At 32.3% G+C, this 22,175-nt stretch overlaps 1 protein-coding gene across 5 annotated transcripts in view; it reads left to right on the top strand.

Annotated features, from left to right (window-relative positions):
- The window catches only part of LOC127706056 (RUN domain-containing protein 1-like), a 42,511-nt gene extending 23,696 nt beyond the window's left edge, over nt 1-18,815 (top strand). For 3 of the 5 annotated variants that reach the window (XM_052210470.1, XM_052210472.1, XM_052210469.1), the window contains exons 9-17: nt 1,178-1,236; nt 1,763-1,843; nt 2,508-2,644; nt 3,381-3,498; nt 6,279-6,371; nt 6,832-6,942; nt 10,934-11,124; nt 11,951-12,045; nt 13,729-18,815. In XM_052210470.1, the coding sequence (XP_052066430.1) occupies nt 1,178-1,236; nt 1,763-1,843; nt 2,508-2,644; nt 3,381-3,498; nt 6,279-6,371; nt 6,832-6,942; nt 10,934-11,124; nt 11,951-12,045; nt 13,729-13,835 (992 nt within the window). In that variant the 3' untranslated portion in view covers nt 13,836-18,815. The remainder of the gene's footprint in view (nt 1-1,177; nt 1,237-1,762; nt 1,844-2,507; nt 2,645-3,380; nt 3,499-6,278; nt 6,372-6,831; nt 6,943-10,933; nt 11,125-11,950; nt 12,046-13,728) is intronic. The other 2 variants (XR_007984186.1, XR_007984187.1) reach the window with 2 other exon arrangements.
- The last annotated feature ends 3,360 nt before the right edge of the window (nt 18,816-22,175 follow it).

Below are 22,175 nucleotides of genomic sequence, written 5' to 3' on the forward strand. Positions count from 1 at the left end.
TGTTCCTTTGCTTTATGTGTGTTTTTTGCTGTGTATGTTTTGATTTGGTGTCATGGCTGGATACCCAATATCCTTTGTTTTTCTATTATAGCAGGGTAAAATGAAAAATGCTTCCCATCCCCCACCCCTATATTTATTTCTGGAACAATACTTATAAAATGAATGAGCCAAATCAAATTAAGGATACTCTAAGTATGATATTATCAAGAATTTATTCGTTTCGGTAAAATTATCTGCTGAATATCACTTGTATATGACATTAAATTGTAAATCAAATATTTTAAGTATTGAATGTTTTCATATTATGCATACCTCAGACTGCATGTCCATGTTGTCTATACTTTTGGTCCTTTTTGGTTTTATCTGGTTTCCAACTTATGTATGAGGTTTTGGATTTTCAAATATTGCTAGAGGCCTCAGTGGCTGAGGGGTAAGTAGTTTAACTACTGTATCACTAGCCTGCCATCAGTGAGGTTGTGACTTCGAACCCTCCACATGGCAGGCATGATTTCCTGCCAAATAATAAGAGTGAAACTATTATCATTTTTACAGGTACTATAAATTAAATGTACGATAGTTTTAAGTCATTTGATTCATTTGTAATTTATTATTACCTTGAAATTTTCGGATTTTATTTCTTCTTTAAAATCGAAAATAGTGTAGCACTGGGAATTTCTTAAGAAATATACATTTTTAAGTCATTAAAATCACTTCAATTTTAAACTATTGCATTCCATAAATCTTTCTTGACTGTTTTTAGAAAAAAAATGGTTAGAAATTTCATGCAGTAAATGTGATAAAACTGTCAGTACAAGTTCGTTGATGCTGTGAATCTAGTATGAATAATTTCAACAGTTTGTGAAAAGGACCCCAACTCTTCTTAGAATGACCAAAATTGTATGAAAAAATTCAAGATCCTTGCAGACACTACTTTGAAATGTATTCATAAGCTATAAAGTTGGTATGAGTAATGTTGTGCACAAGGTCAGGGTTTGGAATTCACAACCTCAAGTGTTGACTGGCTAGTGATGCAATAGATAAAGTACTTAGACCCCTCGTCCAACAAGGTCCCTTATTTATTTGAAGTGCATCCTGCATATTATATGATCATTTCTAAAACAGTCCTTTCTGTCTTTAGTGTATTTCATTTTTGCATAACATTAAATGTCTTTTTCAGGGGAGGCAACAAGTCCTGGACCTTTAGGAAAAGAAAGATGCACATGTACAGTTCATAAGGTAACTTCAGAATTAAATGTGTCAGTAATTTTTGTTCCCAGCGCAACGCTATGCGACACAATTTTTTTTGCTGAGTAATTTATTTTAAAAGAGTTATGCCTTTTGGAAATATACATTATATGAAAATTTGCATTGTTAGCACGTGTACAATGATGTCTCAGACGAGTTAGAAAAATCAGTGCTGATCAATTTATTTAAAAAGAGTTATTCCCCTTGGAAACATTAATTGTATAAGAAATTGCATTGGATTTGCTCTCAAGCCTTCATTTTTCCAAGATATTTATATAAAAAAAAGATTTTATTAAAGTTATTGCCCTTGTACTTCTATTAAAATTCCAGATGTGTAACTGTAATGTAAGTTTTAAAGAAAAAGAAGAAAAACAATGATTTTGGGCATAAACAAATTATGCTAAGCTTTAGAAAAGGCCAAAAAGGATATTATATATTAAGAAAAAGTTTGATAATAGGAGAAGCAAAGGTTGTTACAAACTATTTATAAATTTTATTATTCTTGTATTTTCTTTAGTTTCCTTCCAGTGATTGTTCAGATACCTCTTCAAAAGATTGTAAAGTACGAGACCGAAATACCAACAAGCACAATAAAAAGGTAAATGTACAATAAATCAGGAGACTATAGATTCATAGGTTGCCTTAGCTGTATTTGGCACAAGTTTTCATAACTTTTGGTGTTTAACACTCTTTAAATTCTTCATTTTGTATTTCATTTACCTTCTAACTATTTTGATAAATCTTTCTTTGTACAGTTGATACTCATTTCATAAAGTACATTTCTCTAATTATTAACAGATTTAATCTTTTCCTGACCTGTTGATTATGTTTTTTGATAAACATGTGGTCTGTTTGATCTAAGTTCTTCAATGGTCAAAATTCAATTATGTTGCAACATTTTCTTGCTTTCCCTCTGCATTTCCTGTTGTGAGGCCACAAAAAAATTCTACCATGCTTGATGATCTCACATAGAAAAAAAAACATCTTTTTGCAGACCATTGGAAAAGAAGTTTTAAGTTTATGTGCATATTGTCAATAAATCATTAGAGAAACTGATTTCACAACCAAATCTTTTCACATGTGTAATACTATATTTTCCACTCTACAGTTTAACTTTAAGTATTTAAAAGCTTGACAAGCCTCACATTTAAAATTTGAAAATTTAACTGTCTTCATTGAAGAAATGTCGTATCACGCTTGATGTAGTGGTAGAATCTATATTTATACATATGCAGCTCTTTTATTACATCTGATTTCTACAGAATGTGAAAGAAACAAGAGCATTTATAAAGAAAAGTATTGAGTTACTACAGATGTTCCTCATCAGTCAGTTTGGTTGTGGTGGGAGGGATTTCCAGAGAAACCTACTGAAGAAAACCACAAAAGGCAATCATTGGGGGTAGGTATCATAAAAATATATACACAAAAATCCACTCAAAATCACATATTCATTGTCCAGCTGGTTTCACTGCTTTACACAGATAAACATGTTTCAAATGAAAATGAAATTCACTACATTGTCAACAGTCACATAACATCATAGTTATGAAGAAATATTCTAAAGGCTTTGTTTATAGTGACAAAAATTAAATGTTGCTGAAATGTTAGAGAGACAAGTTTACAGTCGTTTCATGCAAGGCTTGACCTCTTTCTCTTTGTTTTGACTTTTTGGCTCCGTGTAAGTGTATTATTAATTGAATATAAAAAAGAAGATGTGGTGTGATTGCCAATGAGACAACTCATCACAAGAGACCAAATGACACAGAAATTAACAACTATAGGTCACTGTACGGCCTTCAACAATGAGTAAATCCCATACACATGTGTTCATTTAGCAGTATTTACCTGTAGAAGGATCTCTAATATGTAGATATATACATTTTTATTATTACTCATTAGGCTGTTATAGATGAAAAATTCATAGATTATGACTTACAAAATTGTTTGGAAGTTTTGCAACCTCCTTGAGTAAGAGCTAATATTAGTTTGAAAATGAAAAAAAATGTTAGAAAAATATTTATGAGTAAACTTGTAACAAAGTGACAAGTCAATAACGCTTTATCAAGCATTATCAAAAAAAAAATACAGAATAGAGAAATAGAGACTTGATTTTAGCTTGATGTTTATATTTGTAGCGACTTACGAGCTAGGTTAGAGGTTGCTATAAACAAAGTATTAGAGGCAGCGGTAGAGGAGGAAAAAAATCAGGAAAAAGACGACAGGTTCAGTGAATATGGCAGTGATTCAGAGGAGGTAAAAATATAAATAAAATGGGCCGTAGGGTGACATATAATTGCTTATATCAGGCCATAGAGTGACCTATAATTCCTTACATCCACATCATTTGAACTCAGGTGGATAGTTGTCTCATTGGCAATCATACCACATCTCCTTTTTATATGACTTCAAAATTTTTACGGCCGTATAATAGTATTGCAATGTCGTTGGCATCATCATCTTCGTTGTTCATTTGGTTTCTGGACAATAACAAGTATAAGTGTATGGAACCCTCTGAAATTGTACTACAAGGTTCCATACCACAAAGGAAGGTTGGGATTTGGGGAGTTATTTTATATTAGTGTATGTTTTATTTAGATAAATTCTTTCACAAGTATAATTGGATTATTCCTCACTCTTGGAAGGGGCCGTAACCAGTCACTTTTTAGCTCACCTGACCTGAAAGGTCAAGTGAGCTTTTCTCATCACTTTGCGTCCGTCGTCCGTCGTCCTGCGTCCGTCGTCTGTCGTCCGTAAACTTTTACAAAAATCTTCTCCTCTGAAACTACTGGGCCAAATTTGACCAAACTTGGCCACAATCATCATTGGGGTATCTAGTTTAAAAATGTGTCCAGTGACCCGGCCAACCAACCAAGATGGCCGCAATGGCTAAAAATAGAACATAGGGGTAAAATGTAGATTTTGGCTTATATCTCTGAAACCAAAGCATTTAGAGCAAATCTGACATGGGGTAAAATTGTTTATTAGGTCAAGATCTATCTGCCCTGAAATGAATCGGACAACCTGTTGTTGGGTTGCTGCTCCTGAATTGGTAATTTTAAGGAAATTTTGCCGTTTTTGGTTATCATCTTGAATATTATTATAGATAGAGATAAACTGTAAACAGCAATAATGTTCAGCAAAGTAAGATCTACAAATACAAATAAGTCAACTTGACCAAAATGGTCAGTTGACCCCTTAAGGAGTTATTGCCCTTTATAGTCAATTTTTAACCATTTTTCGTAAATTTTTGTAATCTTTTACAAAAATCTTCTCCTCTGAAACTACTAAGACAAATTTAACCAAACTTGTCCACAATCATCATTAGGGTATCTTGTTTAAAAAATGTGTCCGATGACCCCGCCCGTGAACCAAGATGGCTGACATGGCTAAAAAATAGTACATAGGGTAAAATGCAGTTTTTGGCTCATATCTCTGAAACCAAAGCATTTAGAGCAAATCTGTTGAGTATAAAATTGTTCATTAGGTCAAGATCTATCTGCCCTGAAATTTTCTTACCAATCAGGCAACCCGTTGTTGGGTTGCTGCCCCTGAATTGGTAATTTTAAGGAAATTTTGCCGTTTTTGGTTATTATCTTGAATATTATTATAGATAGAGATAAACTGTAAACAGCAATAATGTTCAGCAAAGTAAGATCTACAAATAAGTCAAACTTGACCAAAATTGTCAGTTGACCCCTTAAGGAGTTATTGCACTTTATAGTCAATTTTTAACAATTTTTCGTAAATTTTTGTAATTTTTTACAAAAATCTTCTCCTCTGAAACTACTAAGACAAATTTAACCAAACTTGTCCACAATCATCATTAGGGTATCTAGTTTAAAAAATGTGTCCGATGACCCCGCCCGCGAACCAAGATGGCCGACATGGCTAAAAAATAGTACATAGGGTAAAATGCAGTTTTTGGCTCATATCTCTGAAACCAAAGCATTTAGAGCAAATCTGACATGGGGGTAAAATTGTTCATTAGGTCAAGATCTATCTGCCCTGAAATTTTCAGACCAATCAGGCAACACATTGTTGGGTTGCTGCCCCTGAATTGGTAATTTTAAGAAAATTTTGCAGCTTTTGGTTATTATCTTGAATATTATTATAGATAGAGATAAACTGTAAACAGCAATAATGTACAGCAAAGTTAGATCTACAAATAAGGCAACATGACCAAAATTGTCAATTGACCCCTTAAGGAGTTATTGCCCTTTATAGTCAATTTTTTACAATTTTCATAAATTTTGTAAATTTTTGTAAATTTTTACAAAGTATTTTCCACTGTATCTACCGGGCCAAGTTCATTATAGATAGAGATAATAGTAAGGAGCAAGAATGTTCAGTAAAGTAAGATCCACAAACACATCACCATCACCAAAACACATCACCATCACCAAAACACAATTTTGTCATGAATCCATCTGTGTCCTTTGTTTAATATGCACATAGACCAAGGTGAGCGACACAGGCTCTTTAGAGCCTCTAGTTCTGTTTTGTTATTACTATATTTTTTAAAAAAGCATGTGTGAAATGTAATAGAAATATATATAAAGATAATAAAAAAGTAGGAAAAGACAAACAAATAAAACAAACGTTTTTTAAAACTGTGAAATGTGAAATAAATTTTTATCCCCTTTCCTCTACAGCTTAATGTGAAAAATCTATTTGCAGAAATAATTGATTGTAAATGCTTCACATACACTGCACAAGAAATTTAAATGAATAATGAATACAAAATTTGAACAAAAAATCTATCTTTGAAGCAAATTGTGAAATGTTAACCAGTATACATTAGGATTTTTTCCAGAATTAATTTTATGGGGTGGGGGTAGGGGTCAGAAGGTATTTTATTAAAATTTGATGGGTGGTTGTTATTTTAGACTGATAGCCTTGACAATTATATGAAATAATCTGTTAAAATGTTATGCATGGCAAGTTTAAATATAAAGTGCCTACCGACCCCTCATTCATTTATTTCTGGAATAGCTCGTATATAAGTTAGTTTATTTATCATGTTTATTGTACAGAGTCAAGAACAAAGCAGTGCTTTGCTTACACAGACGGTGAGAAAAGATCTTTCCATGGCCATTAGAGATTTGATGGAACATGGACTTATGGAGGTATGTCACAGGCCATTCTTAATAAGGGTAAAATTTAAAATTGAGAATGGAAATGAGGAATGTGTCAAATAGACAATTATTGTTCATTAACTTTAATATTTATTCATTTATTTTTTATCAAGTAATTGTTTATTTTATTTTATTCTTGTTTTACAATATTTATGTTATATTTTTTTTGTCTCTCAAAATCATGTTAATTGCCACAAGGTAAAAATGAATTATATAAATTCCCAAAAGAGTGTAGTCCAGGACTTACCGTGTGATACCCTCATTTGTAGTAGAGGTCGTTCCAACACCCCCTAGTAGTAGTAAGTATGTCTGAAAAAAAGTTGGTTTTGTTACAGTATTAGCCTGATGATTATCAACTGATCTTGACCTCACAGAATGTCAACAAAAATTGCATTGATGATATATTTCTTTATCAACACATCTATTTACTTTTCAAACAATTGTTTTGTAGATAGGACAGAGTACAAGTGTAGTACCATGGGGATGTTTTCCATCGAGGTCAGCACAACTAACCAGACAAATGCATGCTTGGGATTTGTTGATAAAATTTTATGAAATGAAGGTAAATGTCTTTTTTCTGATTACATATGAAAGAAAAACTGGCTTGTACAGCTATATATATAGATGTTGAATTGATAGAATTTGTGTCAAGGGCTTGCAGGCACTAATTTTTTAGCTCACTGGGGCCCAAAGGGCCCCATGTGAGCTTATGCCATCACTTGGCGTCCGTCGTCTGTCGTCGATGTCTGTCGTCGATGTCTGTCATCGTCGTCTGGCATCGTCGTCTGTCCTCGTAAACTATTTAAAAAAATCTTCTCTTCTGAAACTACTGGGCCAAATACCTTCAAACTTTAATTAAATGTTCCTTAGGGTATCTAGTTTATAAATTGTATCCGAAGTTTTGATCCATCGACAAATATGGCGGCCATGGCTAAAAATAGAACATAGGGGTCAAATGCAGTTTTTGGCTTATATCTCAAAAACTAAAGCTTTTAGAGCAAATCTGACATGGGTGAAATTGGTCAATTGGTCAAGATCTATCAGCTCTGAAATTTTCAGACGAATCGAACAACCCATTATTGGGTTGCTGCCACCGAATTGGTAGTTTTAACAAAATTTTGCAGTTTTTTTGTTATTATTTTGAATATTATTATAGATATATATAAACTGTAAGCAGCAATAATGTTCAGCAAAGTAAGATCTACAAAAAAGTTAATATGACCAAAATTGTCAATTGACCCCTTAAGGAGTTATTGCCCTTTAAAGACAATTTTACACAATTTGTTCATCAAGTTTGCTAAAATTTGAAAATCTTCTCCTCTGAAATACAGGTGAGCGATTCAGGCTCTTGAGAGCCTCTTGTTTTTTTTTTACCTTAACCAGATTTGACACTTTTCTATCAAGTTTTCAATGCTCATCATCTTCGTTATCTATTGAACCTTTATTTAAATCAAGTTCATATGATGAGTGCTATGCAGATATACCGTAATCGGGCTTGTATAGTTCGCACTGGTACATTTTCTGCACCCCCTTCTGGCCACGAAATTTCAGGTAAAAAACTATGTAACTGTTAGAAAATGTCTAATGAAACTCCGGTAATTTCAAATTGTGTGTGGTAGATTGCGGTATTTTCATGGAAAAACCTGTTTTCCATCATCAAAAAGGAGTTGAAACTGCTTGTAAATGATTCTAGAACACTTCACGAGTGTTAAAATATGTCAAAATCACACAAAACACAATTTAGAAACTTGTGTATGATTAAACCAGAAGTTTGAATAGCACGTGTAAAAGAAAATAAATACGGTGAGAGTGTACAGAAAATCTGTACTTATCACTATAATACGACTTTGAAAGTAAAACAGTTGCATCCTTGTATAAAACAATGTTTAATATATCAATCACTAATGTTTGAAGGATCTAAAGCTAAAACAAAACACATGTGTCAGTATGAAACACCAAAACGGAATGAATAACCGATTACCAGTCAAGGATATAACTATATAGGGTTATTAGAGAAAAATAACATACATTTGTTATTGTGGACTAAAAAATCAAAGACCTGTGATAACATATGTATGTTACATGTTTCAAAGGGACAATATACATCATTAGTTTTGTTAAAATGTATACAAGTTTTATTGATATTTCTGTCGTCTTTATGTATACTTAACTATAGAAAGATATAGCAGTTCATATTATTACAGAAAAAATATGCCTGTAATAACTAAAGGGTGTTATTACAGCTTCTCTTTATCACTCCAAAGCATTTGCTCAGACATACATCATGTTCAATTACAATATATTTTAATTCATTGTAAGAAATAATGATCAGAGCATGTAATGAGGTTCTGCGCAAGCTTCCCAGTAATTCCCAAGTGCCTCATATAATAAGTTACATGCCTTTAATAACTAAGCCTTGTTATTACAGCTAAGATTATCACTTAAAAGCCTCGTCTCATTGATTTACCATGGTTAATGATAAATGTATTAATTTAATTCAAAAATTAGTTATCAAGGCTATGCATTTAGTTTCTGCTCAAAGTTTCAAGAGTTCCCTAGAGTCCACTAAAAATTAAAATGTTGATGATTTATTTTACAAATAACAAACATATGTTATTACAGATTTAGAAAATTTAAGGATTAAAGAGTAGACAACTCATAAAAATATCTGTAATAACACATGTAAGATATTTTCTGTAATAACCCTATAGAGTTATATCCCTGACTGATTACGTTTTGTAGTTTATACATTGTAAGCTGGTTCTCGGTTGCCTTTTGTATTTTTTTCGTTCCGATAAATTCAAGCAGATTCCAGTTTATTTTAAGCAATGCAGCGAAAAGAAATTTGTAGTGAAGCATTTGATTTTTAATTTTGTCAGTAAATATGTGATATTGAATAAAAATAGCATATTAATTATGGATGAGGTAAAATTATTAGTTTTGAAAATGATAAAAGCACCCTCTACAATATCAATAACAAACATGGCGGAACGTAAACAAACCACGTCGAGAAATCGAATTTTTTTTCTCTTATTTCTCTTATGGTACTCCATAGTCCGCACACCTGTCTGGCAAGTTCAATTTTGGAGAATAAAACCGCGGACTATACAAGCCTTTATTCGGTAAATCGTATGGATGTGTTGATCTGTTTTTAAGGTGGTACAGAACACCGTGACTAGAATAATTTGGCTTGTTCAATTTTAAAAAATTTCGACAAAATATTTACTTTGATCCTTTGACAAAAATATAAAAATTTCAAAAAACTTGAACCACACTATCGGAAAAATTTATTGGATACATAGCAGTTTGACAAACACTAATTTTGATCATTGAGAAGCCTAATTTTTCCTTAACAATAGAATGTGATTAAAACTTTCAGCTGATTTTTACAGAGTTATCTCCCTGTAGTGCTATATGTACCACCTTAAGTTGTCTGCAGTTTATTGACTTGATGTGAGGTATACATCAATGAGCTTGTAACCAAAGGACATGTAGACGCTGAAAGAGTATGCTAAGCACTAAACTGCCCCAGTTGCCTTTTGTTTTTATGCCCCACTTAGTGGCATTTTGTTTTTCGGTCTGTGCATCCGTTCGTCCGTCTGTTCATCTGTTCGTCATTCCGTCTGTCTGTCCCGCTTCAGGTTAAAGTTTATGGTCAAGGTAGTTTTTGATGAAGTTGAAGTCCAATCAACTTGAAACTTAGTACACATGTTCCCTATGATATGATATTTCTAATTTTAATGCCAAATTAGAGTTTTTACCCCAATTTCACGGTCCACTGAATAGAAAAGGATCGTGCGAGTGGGACACATTCTTGTTATATATGTTTCTTTGTTTTACTTGTCATTTGGGGAATATTGTGTTAATGACAGAACTTTCAAAGTCTTTTCCCAGTTTATTAACAAGTTATTTTTTTTAATTTAGGCTGTTTTAAATTGTCATATAAGATAATATACTCCAGATATCCTATTATATATACTGAAAACCTTCTCACAGATACTATTATATCGCATTTTAGCCCTTTCAAGATTACGCAGCGATTAATTTTTTTAAAATTTTCATATATTTATATAAGGGAAGTCAAAGTTTTACATATTAGTGACGTTATTTTCTTGGCAAAGTCAGGAAAATCAGCTAGTTTACAGTACTTCCAAATAAATCTCCCTTTAATTATGTTCTGTTTGGGCCAAACAAAAAAGTATATGCATTTACTGTTACATGCTGAAAAAAATAGGGTAGGTAGGTAGGGAATTTTTTTATTATTTTTAATATTTTTTTTACATTGAGTCTATGAGAGCAACATTGTGACTTTAACAGTGCTTAATCAATAAGGTGACCTATAGTTGTTTATTTCTGTGTCATTTGGTCTCTTGTGATGAGTTGTCTGATTGGCAATCACACCACATCTTCTTTTTTATATTAATAAAAAATTGTCAAAAATTTTTAGGGTAGGGGATAAAAATTAGGGTAGGTAGGGGTACAGTAAACACACATACTTTTTTGTTTGGCCTTGTACTTAGATTATAACATAGATAAACATATTTTTATTTCAGCATGGTAAAGAATACAATGAATCCCCGGCCAGAATGTTGTCTCAGTCATTCCACTTGGACATCGTTGGAGGAAAAGCCATTACTGCCAAACAGACATTACTTGGTGCAATAGATACAGTCATCTCATCTCATACTCCACTCAAACGCACAGAAGATTCTCATTTTAAAGCTATTATCTCACTTGCATTAAAGTAAGTCACATAAATGCACAGAAGATTCTCATTGTTTAACTTTTATCCCACTTGCTTTTCATTAGGTCGTACAAACATACAGTAGATTCTCATTTAAAAGCTTGTATCTCACTTGCATTAAAGTAAGTCACATAAACGCACAGAAGATTCTTATTTTACAGATTTGGTCTTGCCTGCATTTAAGTATGTCACATAAGCACACAGAAGATTTTAATTTAAAAGCATTCATCTCACTTGCAGTAAAGTTAGTAACAAAAACCACAAAAGATTCTCATTATAAAGCTTTTGTCTCTCTTGCTTTTAAGTAAGTCCCATACATGCACAGAATATTCTAATTTTAAAGCTTTCATCTCACTTGTATTAAAGTAAGTAACATAAACGCACAGAAGATTCTCATTTTAAAGCTTTCATCATGCTTGCAGTATATTTAATAACAAAAAACACACAGAACATTCTAATTTTAAAGCTTTCATCTCACTTAGCTTGTATTAAAGTGAGTAACATAAACGCACAAATGATTCTCATTTTAAAGTTATTATCTCACTTGGATTAAAAAAAGTCACACAAATGCATGAGAGATTTTCATTTCGAAGTTTGCATCTGACTTGCATTAAAGTAAGTCACATAAACGTACAGATGATTCTTGTTTTAAAGCTTCTATATCACTTGTATTAAAGTAAGTCACATATATGCACAGAACATTCTCATTTTAAAACTTTCATCTCACTTGCATTAAAAGAAGTAAATTAAACCCTAGGAAGATTCTAATTTTAAAGCTGTCATCTCTCTTACATTATATTGACAATATAACAATACTATTTTACAGTGAAAGAAAACTTCCAACGTGGTTAAAGTTATTATTCCGAACACAGAGTTTAATAGACAATTATTACCAAGACTGGAGCTACGTTGCCAGAACAGGTTTGTACATAAGGTTGACTGATGGAGAACATCTTTTAACTCCATTTCTTAAAAAGGTGCTATGTAAAAATTAGAATTTGTCACTTTTGAGGCAGAAGTTAAAATCTAACAAATATTTTACTGAAAATTGAGAAATTTTGAGATGTATTTATTATTGTGAAAATTACAACTGGACAGGGTTTTTCAATAATATAAAATGGGGAAAATTTACTCAGATTATTTGTGTGAAGCATTTCCTGAACTCGTATAATTTAAACTGGCATTTTTTTTTCTCTATTATTCAATAATTCGGAATTTACAGTATTAAAATTTTTGCTCTTTTGTAGTACGTGTACATATTTATATTTCAATAAAAATTTGAATGGTCTATATTTATATTTCAATAAAAATTTGAATGGTCTATATTTATATTTCAATAAAAATTTGAATGCTCAGTATAGACCATTCTCCATTGTTTAAGAAACAATCTGCACAATCTAGCCATTTGAGTCTTTGATCCATTTTTGTATCGCCTTGACGTAGTCGAAAATTGAGACATAGCTATACTGTTTTCGGTGTCAGGGGCGGCGGCAGCATCAACAATGTATTAGTTTGTGATTAGGTCTAGTTTATGGTGAACCATTAGTGGTAGGTCAATGATATTTGGTATACAGTTGTATAAGCATTGGCATATCTCTTTTTCATGGAGATTATTTGGCTCAGCCCCCTCAGTCATGTTCTATTGACTTTAAAACTTTTGCTTAGTTTTCATGTTTTAGTTTGTGATTAGGTCAGTTTAAGGGGAACCGTTAGTGGTAGGTAAATGCTAATTGGTATGCAGTTGTATAAGCATTAGCACATGTCATTTCCATGGAGAATATTTGGTCCTTACTCCTCAGTCACAGTCTATTGACTTTGTTTACATGTATTAGTTTGTGATTAGGTCAGTTTAAGATGAACCACTAATGTCAAGTCATTGATATTTGGTATGCCAATGTATTGGTATTTGCAAGTTTCATTTCAATGGAGATTATATAACCCCACCCCCTCATTATGGTTCATTGATTGTGAAACTTTTACATAATTTACAAGTTAATATTTGTGTTTAGGTTTGTTTAAAGAGAACACCTTATGGAAAGTCAATGGTATTTGGTATGCAGTTGTATTAGCATTGGCACATCTGATTTCCATGGAGATTGTTATGCCCTGTACCTTCAGTCATGGTTCATTGACTTTGAATATTTGCAGAACTTACATGTTAAAGTATTACTCTTTCAATTTCGGGGGGCCTCGGTGGCCGAGTGGTCTAAGTAGTTACTACTGTAATCACTAGCCAGTCAACACTGAGGTTGTGAGTTTGAACCCCACTCGTGCGGGTGCACTCGACTCCAATCTTAATTGACTAGGATTGTCAGTTTTCCTATCAAAGGTCGGTGGTTTTCTCCAGGCACTCCGGCTTCCTCCACCAATAAAAACTGGCCGCCACAAAATAGCCCAAAAGCGGTGCTTAAAAGTGGCGTTAAAACACCAAAAATCAAATACTATTTCAATTTCAACATTTGCATTATCAAAATAACAAATAGGCGAGACATCTCTCTGTGTTAACAGTTTATTGAATTTGGCCATAGTGTTGTCTCCCCTTGATATCTTCACCCTTTTGCTAAATATCCAATTAGGATTGATATTATATTTTCTTTATTGTAGGATTTGATGATGCGATCAAGGCTCTTGACAGATTAAACAATATCAACTTCAAACTCCCGGTAGATTTGGCGGTCAGACCATTTAGTAACATCAAAGATGCTTTCTAATCACAGACATTCTCAAAGAAAAGTAGGGGAAGGCAAAATTTTTAATGGCATTACATAGAAAAAAATAGAGGATTCCAATGATCTGATAAAAATTCAAAAACAAGAGGAGCGAACTTCCTTAAATATTTGTAAAGCCAATAGAAAATATGTGTTGACAGTCATGTGACTAATTCCTAAAGGTGTCGCTTATCCTTAACATTTAAAAAACTATAAATTGAGTTTTCTTTTTTAAAATTCAAACATCAACAATTAACATCTTTTTTGGAGTTCAGAGATAAACAAACAACATCATTTGAACTCTGGTGGATATTTGTATCATTGGCAATCATACCACATATCCTTATTTTTATAATGGAAGCCTTTGGTTACACAATACTTGATAAGAAGACAAAAACAAGCAGGATTATGTTATATTGTATGAATTTTAAATAATCAATGTTTTTTTTTTCAATATTTCAAATGGAATAAAATTGAGAATGAAAATGGGGAATGTGTCAAAGAGACAACAACCCGACCATAGAGCAGACAACATATTTAACCCATGCAAAAGTTGTTGTGTTGACGTCATTTTGAACAATGACTGAAAATGAAAGAAACTAATCAATGTATTAAATTTACAAATGTGACTGTAAACAAACATGTTTATTTTTGGGGTCAAAGGGGAGGTAATAATAAGGCATATGAAATACAAATTTGAAAGACAGTTGCAGTGTCTGAAGATAATCTCTATGATAAGGTTAGATCTTTAAGTATTATTGAAAAATGAAGATGGTTTCTTATTTTTCTTTTTCTGATATAAAATTATGAAAAGAATAGTAGGGGTTAACAGGCAAAATCTTAAATGGCACTACATGGATAAAACCAGAGGAATTCGAATATCTGACAAAAAGTCAAAAACATGATCAGTCAACATCCTTAAGCCAAAATGTATTTTGTTATTTTTCTTCTAAACGGTTGTATGCATTTAAAAATTTCAAAATCCTATATTTGGTATAAATCTTGTACATGTGTATTGTTAGCCACTTACTGAATAACTGAAGGGAGACAATTTCAGGTTTTGTCTGCTTTTCTTAAGACTTTTTGTCATATTTGTTCAGCCTTTGAAATATACTACTTAAATTTGTCATGTACATTGCATATTCCATATTAACTTGTTTTTACTGTAAGTTCCAATATTTTTGCATGAAATGATAAGTTTTTACTGTAAGTTCCCATAATTTTGCATGAAATGACAAGTGGGAAATTTTTGTAACTGCTTTATTTTGGCTAATTTCCTCCATATGATGAACTTGCAAAATCAGAATCACCATTCTGTAAATGAGATCTGTAAGGAAGGTCAAAAACTGAGACCAGAAACCTTGTAATCAGATTCCACCCAGAAATCATGAAATTTAAACTTCACAAACATAAATAGAACTGTAAAAGACATTGAAGAAATTAAAATCATGTGGGGCATGGGCAAATGATGGGAGGCACTTTTTTTAGATCCTCATTACCCATAATATAAAATTTTCATTTTACTTATAATTCATACAAAATTCTAGGAAAATGCAACCCCACAATTAATAAATTTGAATACCTCCTATCTCTCCCACAGGGATCAATTTTGGAACAGCCCAAAGTAAACGTTTTGGGCTCAGTTATATCAAATGAAGAAATGTCAATTTTATTTGTCACAAAATACAAAAAGATTGATAAATTAATACCAGTATTATAATTCAAACTTTATTCACCAAAATTCATCATTCATATTGTAACCTAATTTCATTGTTTCTTTTTATAATTGTTCATGAGATTTTTGATGAAAATTCATTCCAGTGGACTTCTTTCATTCCAGTTGACTTTTTCATTCCAGTAGTTTTCTTTCATTCCAAGAGGATCCATTTGAAAAAATAATTTACACAAGAAATCCATACTTTTACATTTGTATATATGCTATTTTACAATTCACAGGTTGTTGGGGAAACATAGAAAAAGTTGTGACATATTTAATATGATTTTGTATAGTTGTCATCTTTTGTTATTATGTATATATATTATGCATACCCCATTTTTGTTATGTATTATTATACATGTGATTTTGTTTTGTTATGTTTAATAGATTGAAATCCATTTATTATTTTTCTTGATATTATGAAGCTGTTTTTATTAAGTGCAATTGAAGTACTGCTATTTCCTTTGATTGTTCCTCCAAAATGGTGACCAAGGTAAATAACTCAAACTTAAATTATGTCATATCAAAACTTATCAATTGGTCAAGTAGATTTGTCTTTTCTACCTGTCCACAGAGGGCATTCAACTTCTGCCAACTCGAATTAAATTTTTTTTAATATGTCTTAAAAAAATATAATTTTTCAAAAGCTCAACTTTTTTAGTTTTAGTCGCAATCATTTGAATTATAAAGTTTTAAAATGTCTGACATGTTTTAACTATGTCAGACCAATTGTCTGGTTAAGACAAATTTTCAGACTTTGTCAGTCCAAATGTTTGTTAAAACAAATTTTCAGACTATGTTAGTCCAAATATCCTTTTATATAAACTAAGACAAATTTCTTTTTCAAGAACTCTGCAGTAGTTCAATTCTGATGATTAAAGAAAAGAATTGGGATGTCCAATAGAAAAAATAGGCAAAGGGGTCTTTCTAGTAGTTTGGCCCATCTCCGGTCACTCCAACCGTGGACGGGTGGATATGACAAATCATCTTTGAGCTATAGTGTATCTTGGATATGCAATTGAAGGGAATAGCTAGCTAGGCAATATTTATTTACATAAGTTTATTTATATATCTATTTTCTTGTTTATTTTATTCTTTGAATCCATTGATGTGAAATCCAGGTAATATTTTGTTATGTTGTCACTTTATTTACTAAATGGTTTAATGATTTATTCTTTTACATTGCCATGTATTCAAATATACAGGGCACTCTAGATTTTTACAAAAATTTGGTGGACATTACTTTGAGTTTGCCTATAATCATTAAGATATGTCTAGACAATATGGTGTAGGACCTAGGATTTTATATGGATTTCTTTAGATCTTGTTTCACCACTGATACATTAACATTATGCATGTGGGGAAAATTTCCAGTCTTCAATGATTTTCATAAAATATTCTAAGTTTATGTTTTAAAAAGCGATTCCAACAAGTTACGGATCTAGAGTGATCTCCCTTTAAGCAAGGGTTACCACCTTTTGATCTTTATGAATGATGAATTGTTTTTTAATAGCCATGAAAATGATTATTTTACAGTTTCAAGTTCACAAATGTTACTTCTCTTGCCATTAAAATTTGGTACAGATATACATCAATCGTAAGTTTTTATGAATGAGTTACACTGGTTAACCTGAGGTCAATCAGTGTAAATGACATCATTAAGCAATTCCTTCTTACTATGACGTAATAACATAAGCATTAAGACATATGAAATGTACGGGAAAGTGCATGAATTTTTCCTTCTTACTATGACGTAATAACATAAGCTTTAAGACATATGAAATGTACGGGAAAGTGAATGAATTTGTAAGTTGTCTATAAATTCACTTTAATTAAGACAGATAAATACATGTTTACCATAATCATTTTCTTGTTTATTGTAAAGGTTCTTTTTTACATTGAACTTTTGTTTATTGGTATGTTATCAATACTAGTAATTAGTGGTCAGCATTTAACAATAAATATAGATTCTACCACTGCATTGAGTGTGATACGATATTTATCCACTCGACACAGTTAAATTTTCAAATTTAAAACGCGAGGCTTGATGAGCGTTTTAAATATTAAAAATTTAACTGTCGAGAGTGGATAAATATCGTATAACACAAGATTTGGTGGTGGAATCTGTTTCTATAATGATTTTCAAACAATACGCAGGCAAACTTATTCCTGCCAAAAAATGTGTTCTTTCTCTGTGACGTCATCAGGCAAGGTCGCCTTTTTTCATGCCGTCACAATAGGAAATTCAGAGGAAAGCAAGAAAATTCGACGTCATAATCGGATTATAACCAATGAAGAACTGAGGTCAAACGAACCACAAGTTGATGAAATTTTTTTATACAGTGGGTGCAGAAAGGGATACATTGACGAAGAATTAGAGAAATTTATTGACACAATTCATTCCATGGGAGGTTATGAAATCTTACTTTATTTACATAATTCATTCCATGGGAGGTTGTGAAATCTTACTTTATTTACATAATTCATTCCATGGGAGGTTGTGAAATCTTACTTGTATTGTTTTGTTGACAATACCTGTTTACTGTGGATTCATATATTTTCCTGGGTACCAATTTCCATTGATTGAGTAACGATAGGATTTTTGTGGATACTTGATTAGTTGTCTTGCCAAATAGATATAAGAAGATGTGGTATGAGTGCCAATGAGACAACTCTCTATCCAAGTCACAATTTATAAAAGTAAACCATTATAGGTCAAAGTACGGTCTTCAACACGGAGCCTTGGCTCACACCGAACAGCAAGCTATAGAGGGCCCCAAAAATGACTAGTGTAAAACCATTCAAACGGGAAAACCAACGGTCTAATCTATATAAAAAACGAGAAACGAGAAACACTTATGAACCACATCAACAAACGACAACTACTGAACATCAGATTCCTGACTTAGGTGCTAAAGTCTGTTTTCAAACCTATTAGAAGTTTGTACTTTGTTGAACGTTTAAATTCGATATTCACTTATATCCACGAAATCCAAGAAAATTGGTAATCCACAAATAATGAATCCACAGTATTATTGTTTATTTTTTAAGATATTTTAAAAAGAAAAGCTTAATCTCTTATCACCCTAAAGATTAAAAAAAAGTGGATAAATTTTTGAAGAAGGTAATGAAAATAAGTATCCCACAAGTATTTACTGATGAGTCTACAGTGGATTAGACTTTAGTTGAATCTCCTGTTGACAATTGTTGTTGATGTTGCATTTATGTCATGAACATGATATCTAATAAATTATTTCAGCATGAAATGTGTTAGTTGTTGATAGTGAGGGTTAGGGACTGTCTCAAGATGTGACAGTTGTTGTTAGTGAGGGTTAGGGACTGTCTCAAGATGTGACTTTCTTGTACGCATCCAATATTAAGTCGATGACAGAAAAATATAATCTTTTTTTTTAACTTGCCTGGTCCAAAGGGCCAAGTGAGCTTTTCTCATCACTTGGGTTGCGATGTCTGTTGTTTGTTAACTCTTACATCTCCTCTGAAACTACTTGGCCAGATTGAACCACTTGCCCACTATCATCGTTGGGGTATCTTGCTTATAAATAGAGAAAATGTGACAGGCAGAAATGTTCAGAATGTTGAGACCTACTGTCCATTTACATAAAAACTGTCAGATTACTTCTTACAGGAGTAATTGCCCTTAAATGACAAATTTTACCAATTACCAATTATTTTCATGTTTGCCTATTATTTTGAAAACAAAAATAGATACAGAGAAAACTTTAATAGCGAAAATGATCTACAAATAAGTCTAATGGCCGAAATGGTCAGTCAACTCCTTATTTGAGTTGTTGCTCTTTTATTAAGATTTGATAGGCTATAAATCAATATTTGTACGCAAAATGATCAGCAAGACATGATCCACAAATAAACCAAATGGCACAAATCATCAGTCCACTCCGTATAGAAAATTCTTGCTTTGTAATGACTATTTTTACCAATTTTTGTGTTTTTGGCAAAAACCAGAAGATGTACACAGAAAAAATTATCATTAATGCAAGTCCAACAAAAGAGATTTTAGTCATGAATTATACTCTAGTATATAATGTTGCATTTTTTAAGATGCACAGAGCTAGATAAGCGACAGTCTCTTTAGAGCCTCTGATACTGTGGAAACTACTATAAATAGAATAAATTGCTTCGCAGAGCGCAGCTGGATACTGGATACGACTGCAGAGGTCCAACCCTGAACAGTTGGGGCAAAAATGGACACAATATTCGCGCTTGATACAGGTCTGAATTTGAATTGTAATTCAATATTTGACATATAATAGGTTTCTGAGACAGAATAACTAGTCAAAGAACTTAGAATTGGTTACGAATTGCCCCCCCCCTAAAAAAAATAATATTTTACCCTTCAAAAATTTTGTTTTTTAAACCCCCCTCCCCCCCCCCCCCCCTCCCTTTTTGATTTCTGAAATCTTGAGGAGAAAAAATTGTCCCACCCCCACCACCAATTTTGTTTACCCCCCCAATTTTTTTTTAACAGAGAGATCCATACACTGTTCCACAAGTTATTGTCATGAAACTAGAAAAATGCTTATTTGGGCCCCTTTTTGGCCCCTAATTCCTAAACTGTTGAGACCATAACCCCAAAAATCAATCCCAACCTTACTTTTGTGGTTATAAACCTTATGTTTAAATTTCATAGATTTCTATTTACTAATACTAAAGTTATTGTCCGGAAACCAAATGTCTTCGGACGACGCTGACGACATCGACGTGATACCAATATACGACCGCAAAATTTTTTTACGGCCATTTTAAAACTAGTTACAGCTTATAAGATCTAAAAATAAATGTTGTCCTTTAAAGACGATTTTCACTCATGATTGTGCTTTTTGCAGAAACTAATGAAAAAAGAGAACCTGTTTACAGCACAAATTATCATAAGGACTGTTGAAGATCTACATTCAAGTCAACATAGCCAAAACTGTCAGTCAATTCCTTAAAGGAGTTATAACCCTTGAAAGACAATTTAACCCATTTTTGTGTTTTTGCAGAAACTGTTCATTGGGAATTGTGACAATCATGGCAAGATATTTAACTATGTCAACATGGTCTTAATAGTCAGTCAACTTCTTAAAGGAGTAATAACCCTTGAAAGATGATTTTTCCCATTTTTATACGCCCGTTTACGGGACATATTATGGTATACCGTTGTCCGTCTGTCCGTCCATCTGTCCGTCGTCAACATGTCGGACATTAACTAAAAAATGCTTTAACCAATTTGTATAAAACTTTGGTGAATTGTTTATATCTATTGACGTGAGTTCCCTTTCGTTTTTTATAAAATTTAGATTTTACGTTTCTGAGTTATGGGGTTTTATTCATTAAAAAAAGGGGGATTTTCCAGTTTTCGGACAATAAGTCAAGAATTCTTTCACCAACTTGCAAGAAATTGTGGTGAATTTTTTATATCTATTGACATGAGCTCCCTTTCAATTTTTATAAATTTTAGATTTTATGTTTCCGATATACAGGGTTTTATTCATAAAAAAAGGGGGGATTTTCCAGTTTTCGGATAAAAACTCAAAAATGCTTTCAGCAATTCTTATGAAACTTTGGTGAATTGTTTGTATGTATTGATGTAAGCTCCCTTTAGAATTTTATAAATTTTACATTTTACATTTCTGAGTTATGGGGTTTTATTCATTAAAAAAAGGGGTGATTTTCCAGTTTTCGGACAATAACTCAAAAATGCTGTCACCAATTCTCATGAAACTTTGGTGAATTGTTTATATCTATTGATGTAAGCTCCCTTTTTATTTTCATAAATTTCTAATATGACATTTAGAATTAATTGAACTTTATTTGTTTATAGTTTGACAACAGATTTACAGAAGTATTGCATAACACCAAGAAATCTTTAATTGAACATAAATTCAATTCATATAACCAATTTCAAGTTCTTTGAATACATTTATTCAGAAACCTATAATATGTCAAATATTTAATTACAATCCAAATTCAGACCTGAATCAAGCTTGAATATTGTGTCCATTTTTGCCCCAACTGTTCAGGGTTGGACCTCTGCGGGCGTATCTAGCTGCGCTCAGCGAAGCAGTTTATTGTGTTTTTGCAGAAACTATAAGGGAGCTACCATTTGATTTTTATGGGGGGCTAGGATGAAAAATTTTGTCCTGCATTTTTTTTTAATTGTAATCTCTGTCCTGCCTTTTTATTTTTCTCTCTATTCGGTCCTACCTATTTTTTTATTAGTTTATCCTGACTTTTTTTACATAAATTGTCATCCTGCCTTTTTTTTTTGCCAAGTTGCTCATCCTGCCTTTTTTTTTACTCAAAACTCCTGTCCTGCCTTTTTTTTCAAATTTCATCCTAGCCCCCCACCCCCATAAAAATCAAATGGTAGCTCCCTAAGTTTACATTATTACACTTCCCGGTTATATTATTATGTAGATATGCAGGACTATGAAGTTTGTGGTTGGTTTTGATTCAAGAAAGTTCCCCTAGTTGTTTTTCTACTTTTCAAGTTTCTTTAATTTACACTTTACCATGTGAACAATCTACAGTTAAATTTTGAACAGCCTTGGAAAATGGAGTTCTTGAGTTTGATTGCCAGACATATTAAAACTATTCTTTAATTT

Source organism: Mytilus californianus, unplaced genomic scaffold, assembly GCF_021869535.1.
Source record: "Mytilus californianus isolate M0D057914Y unplaced genomic scaffold, xbMytCali1.0.p SCAF_6, whole genome shotgun sequence".
Lineage (NCBI taxonomy): Eukaryota > Metazoa > Mollusca > Bivalvia > Mytilida > Mytilidae > Mytilus > Mytilus californianus.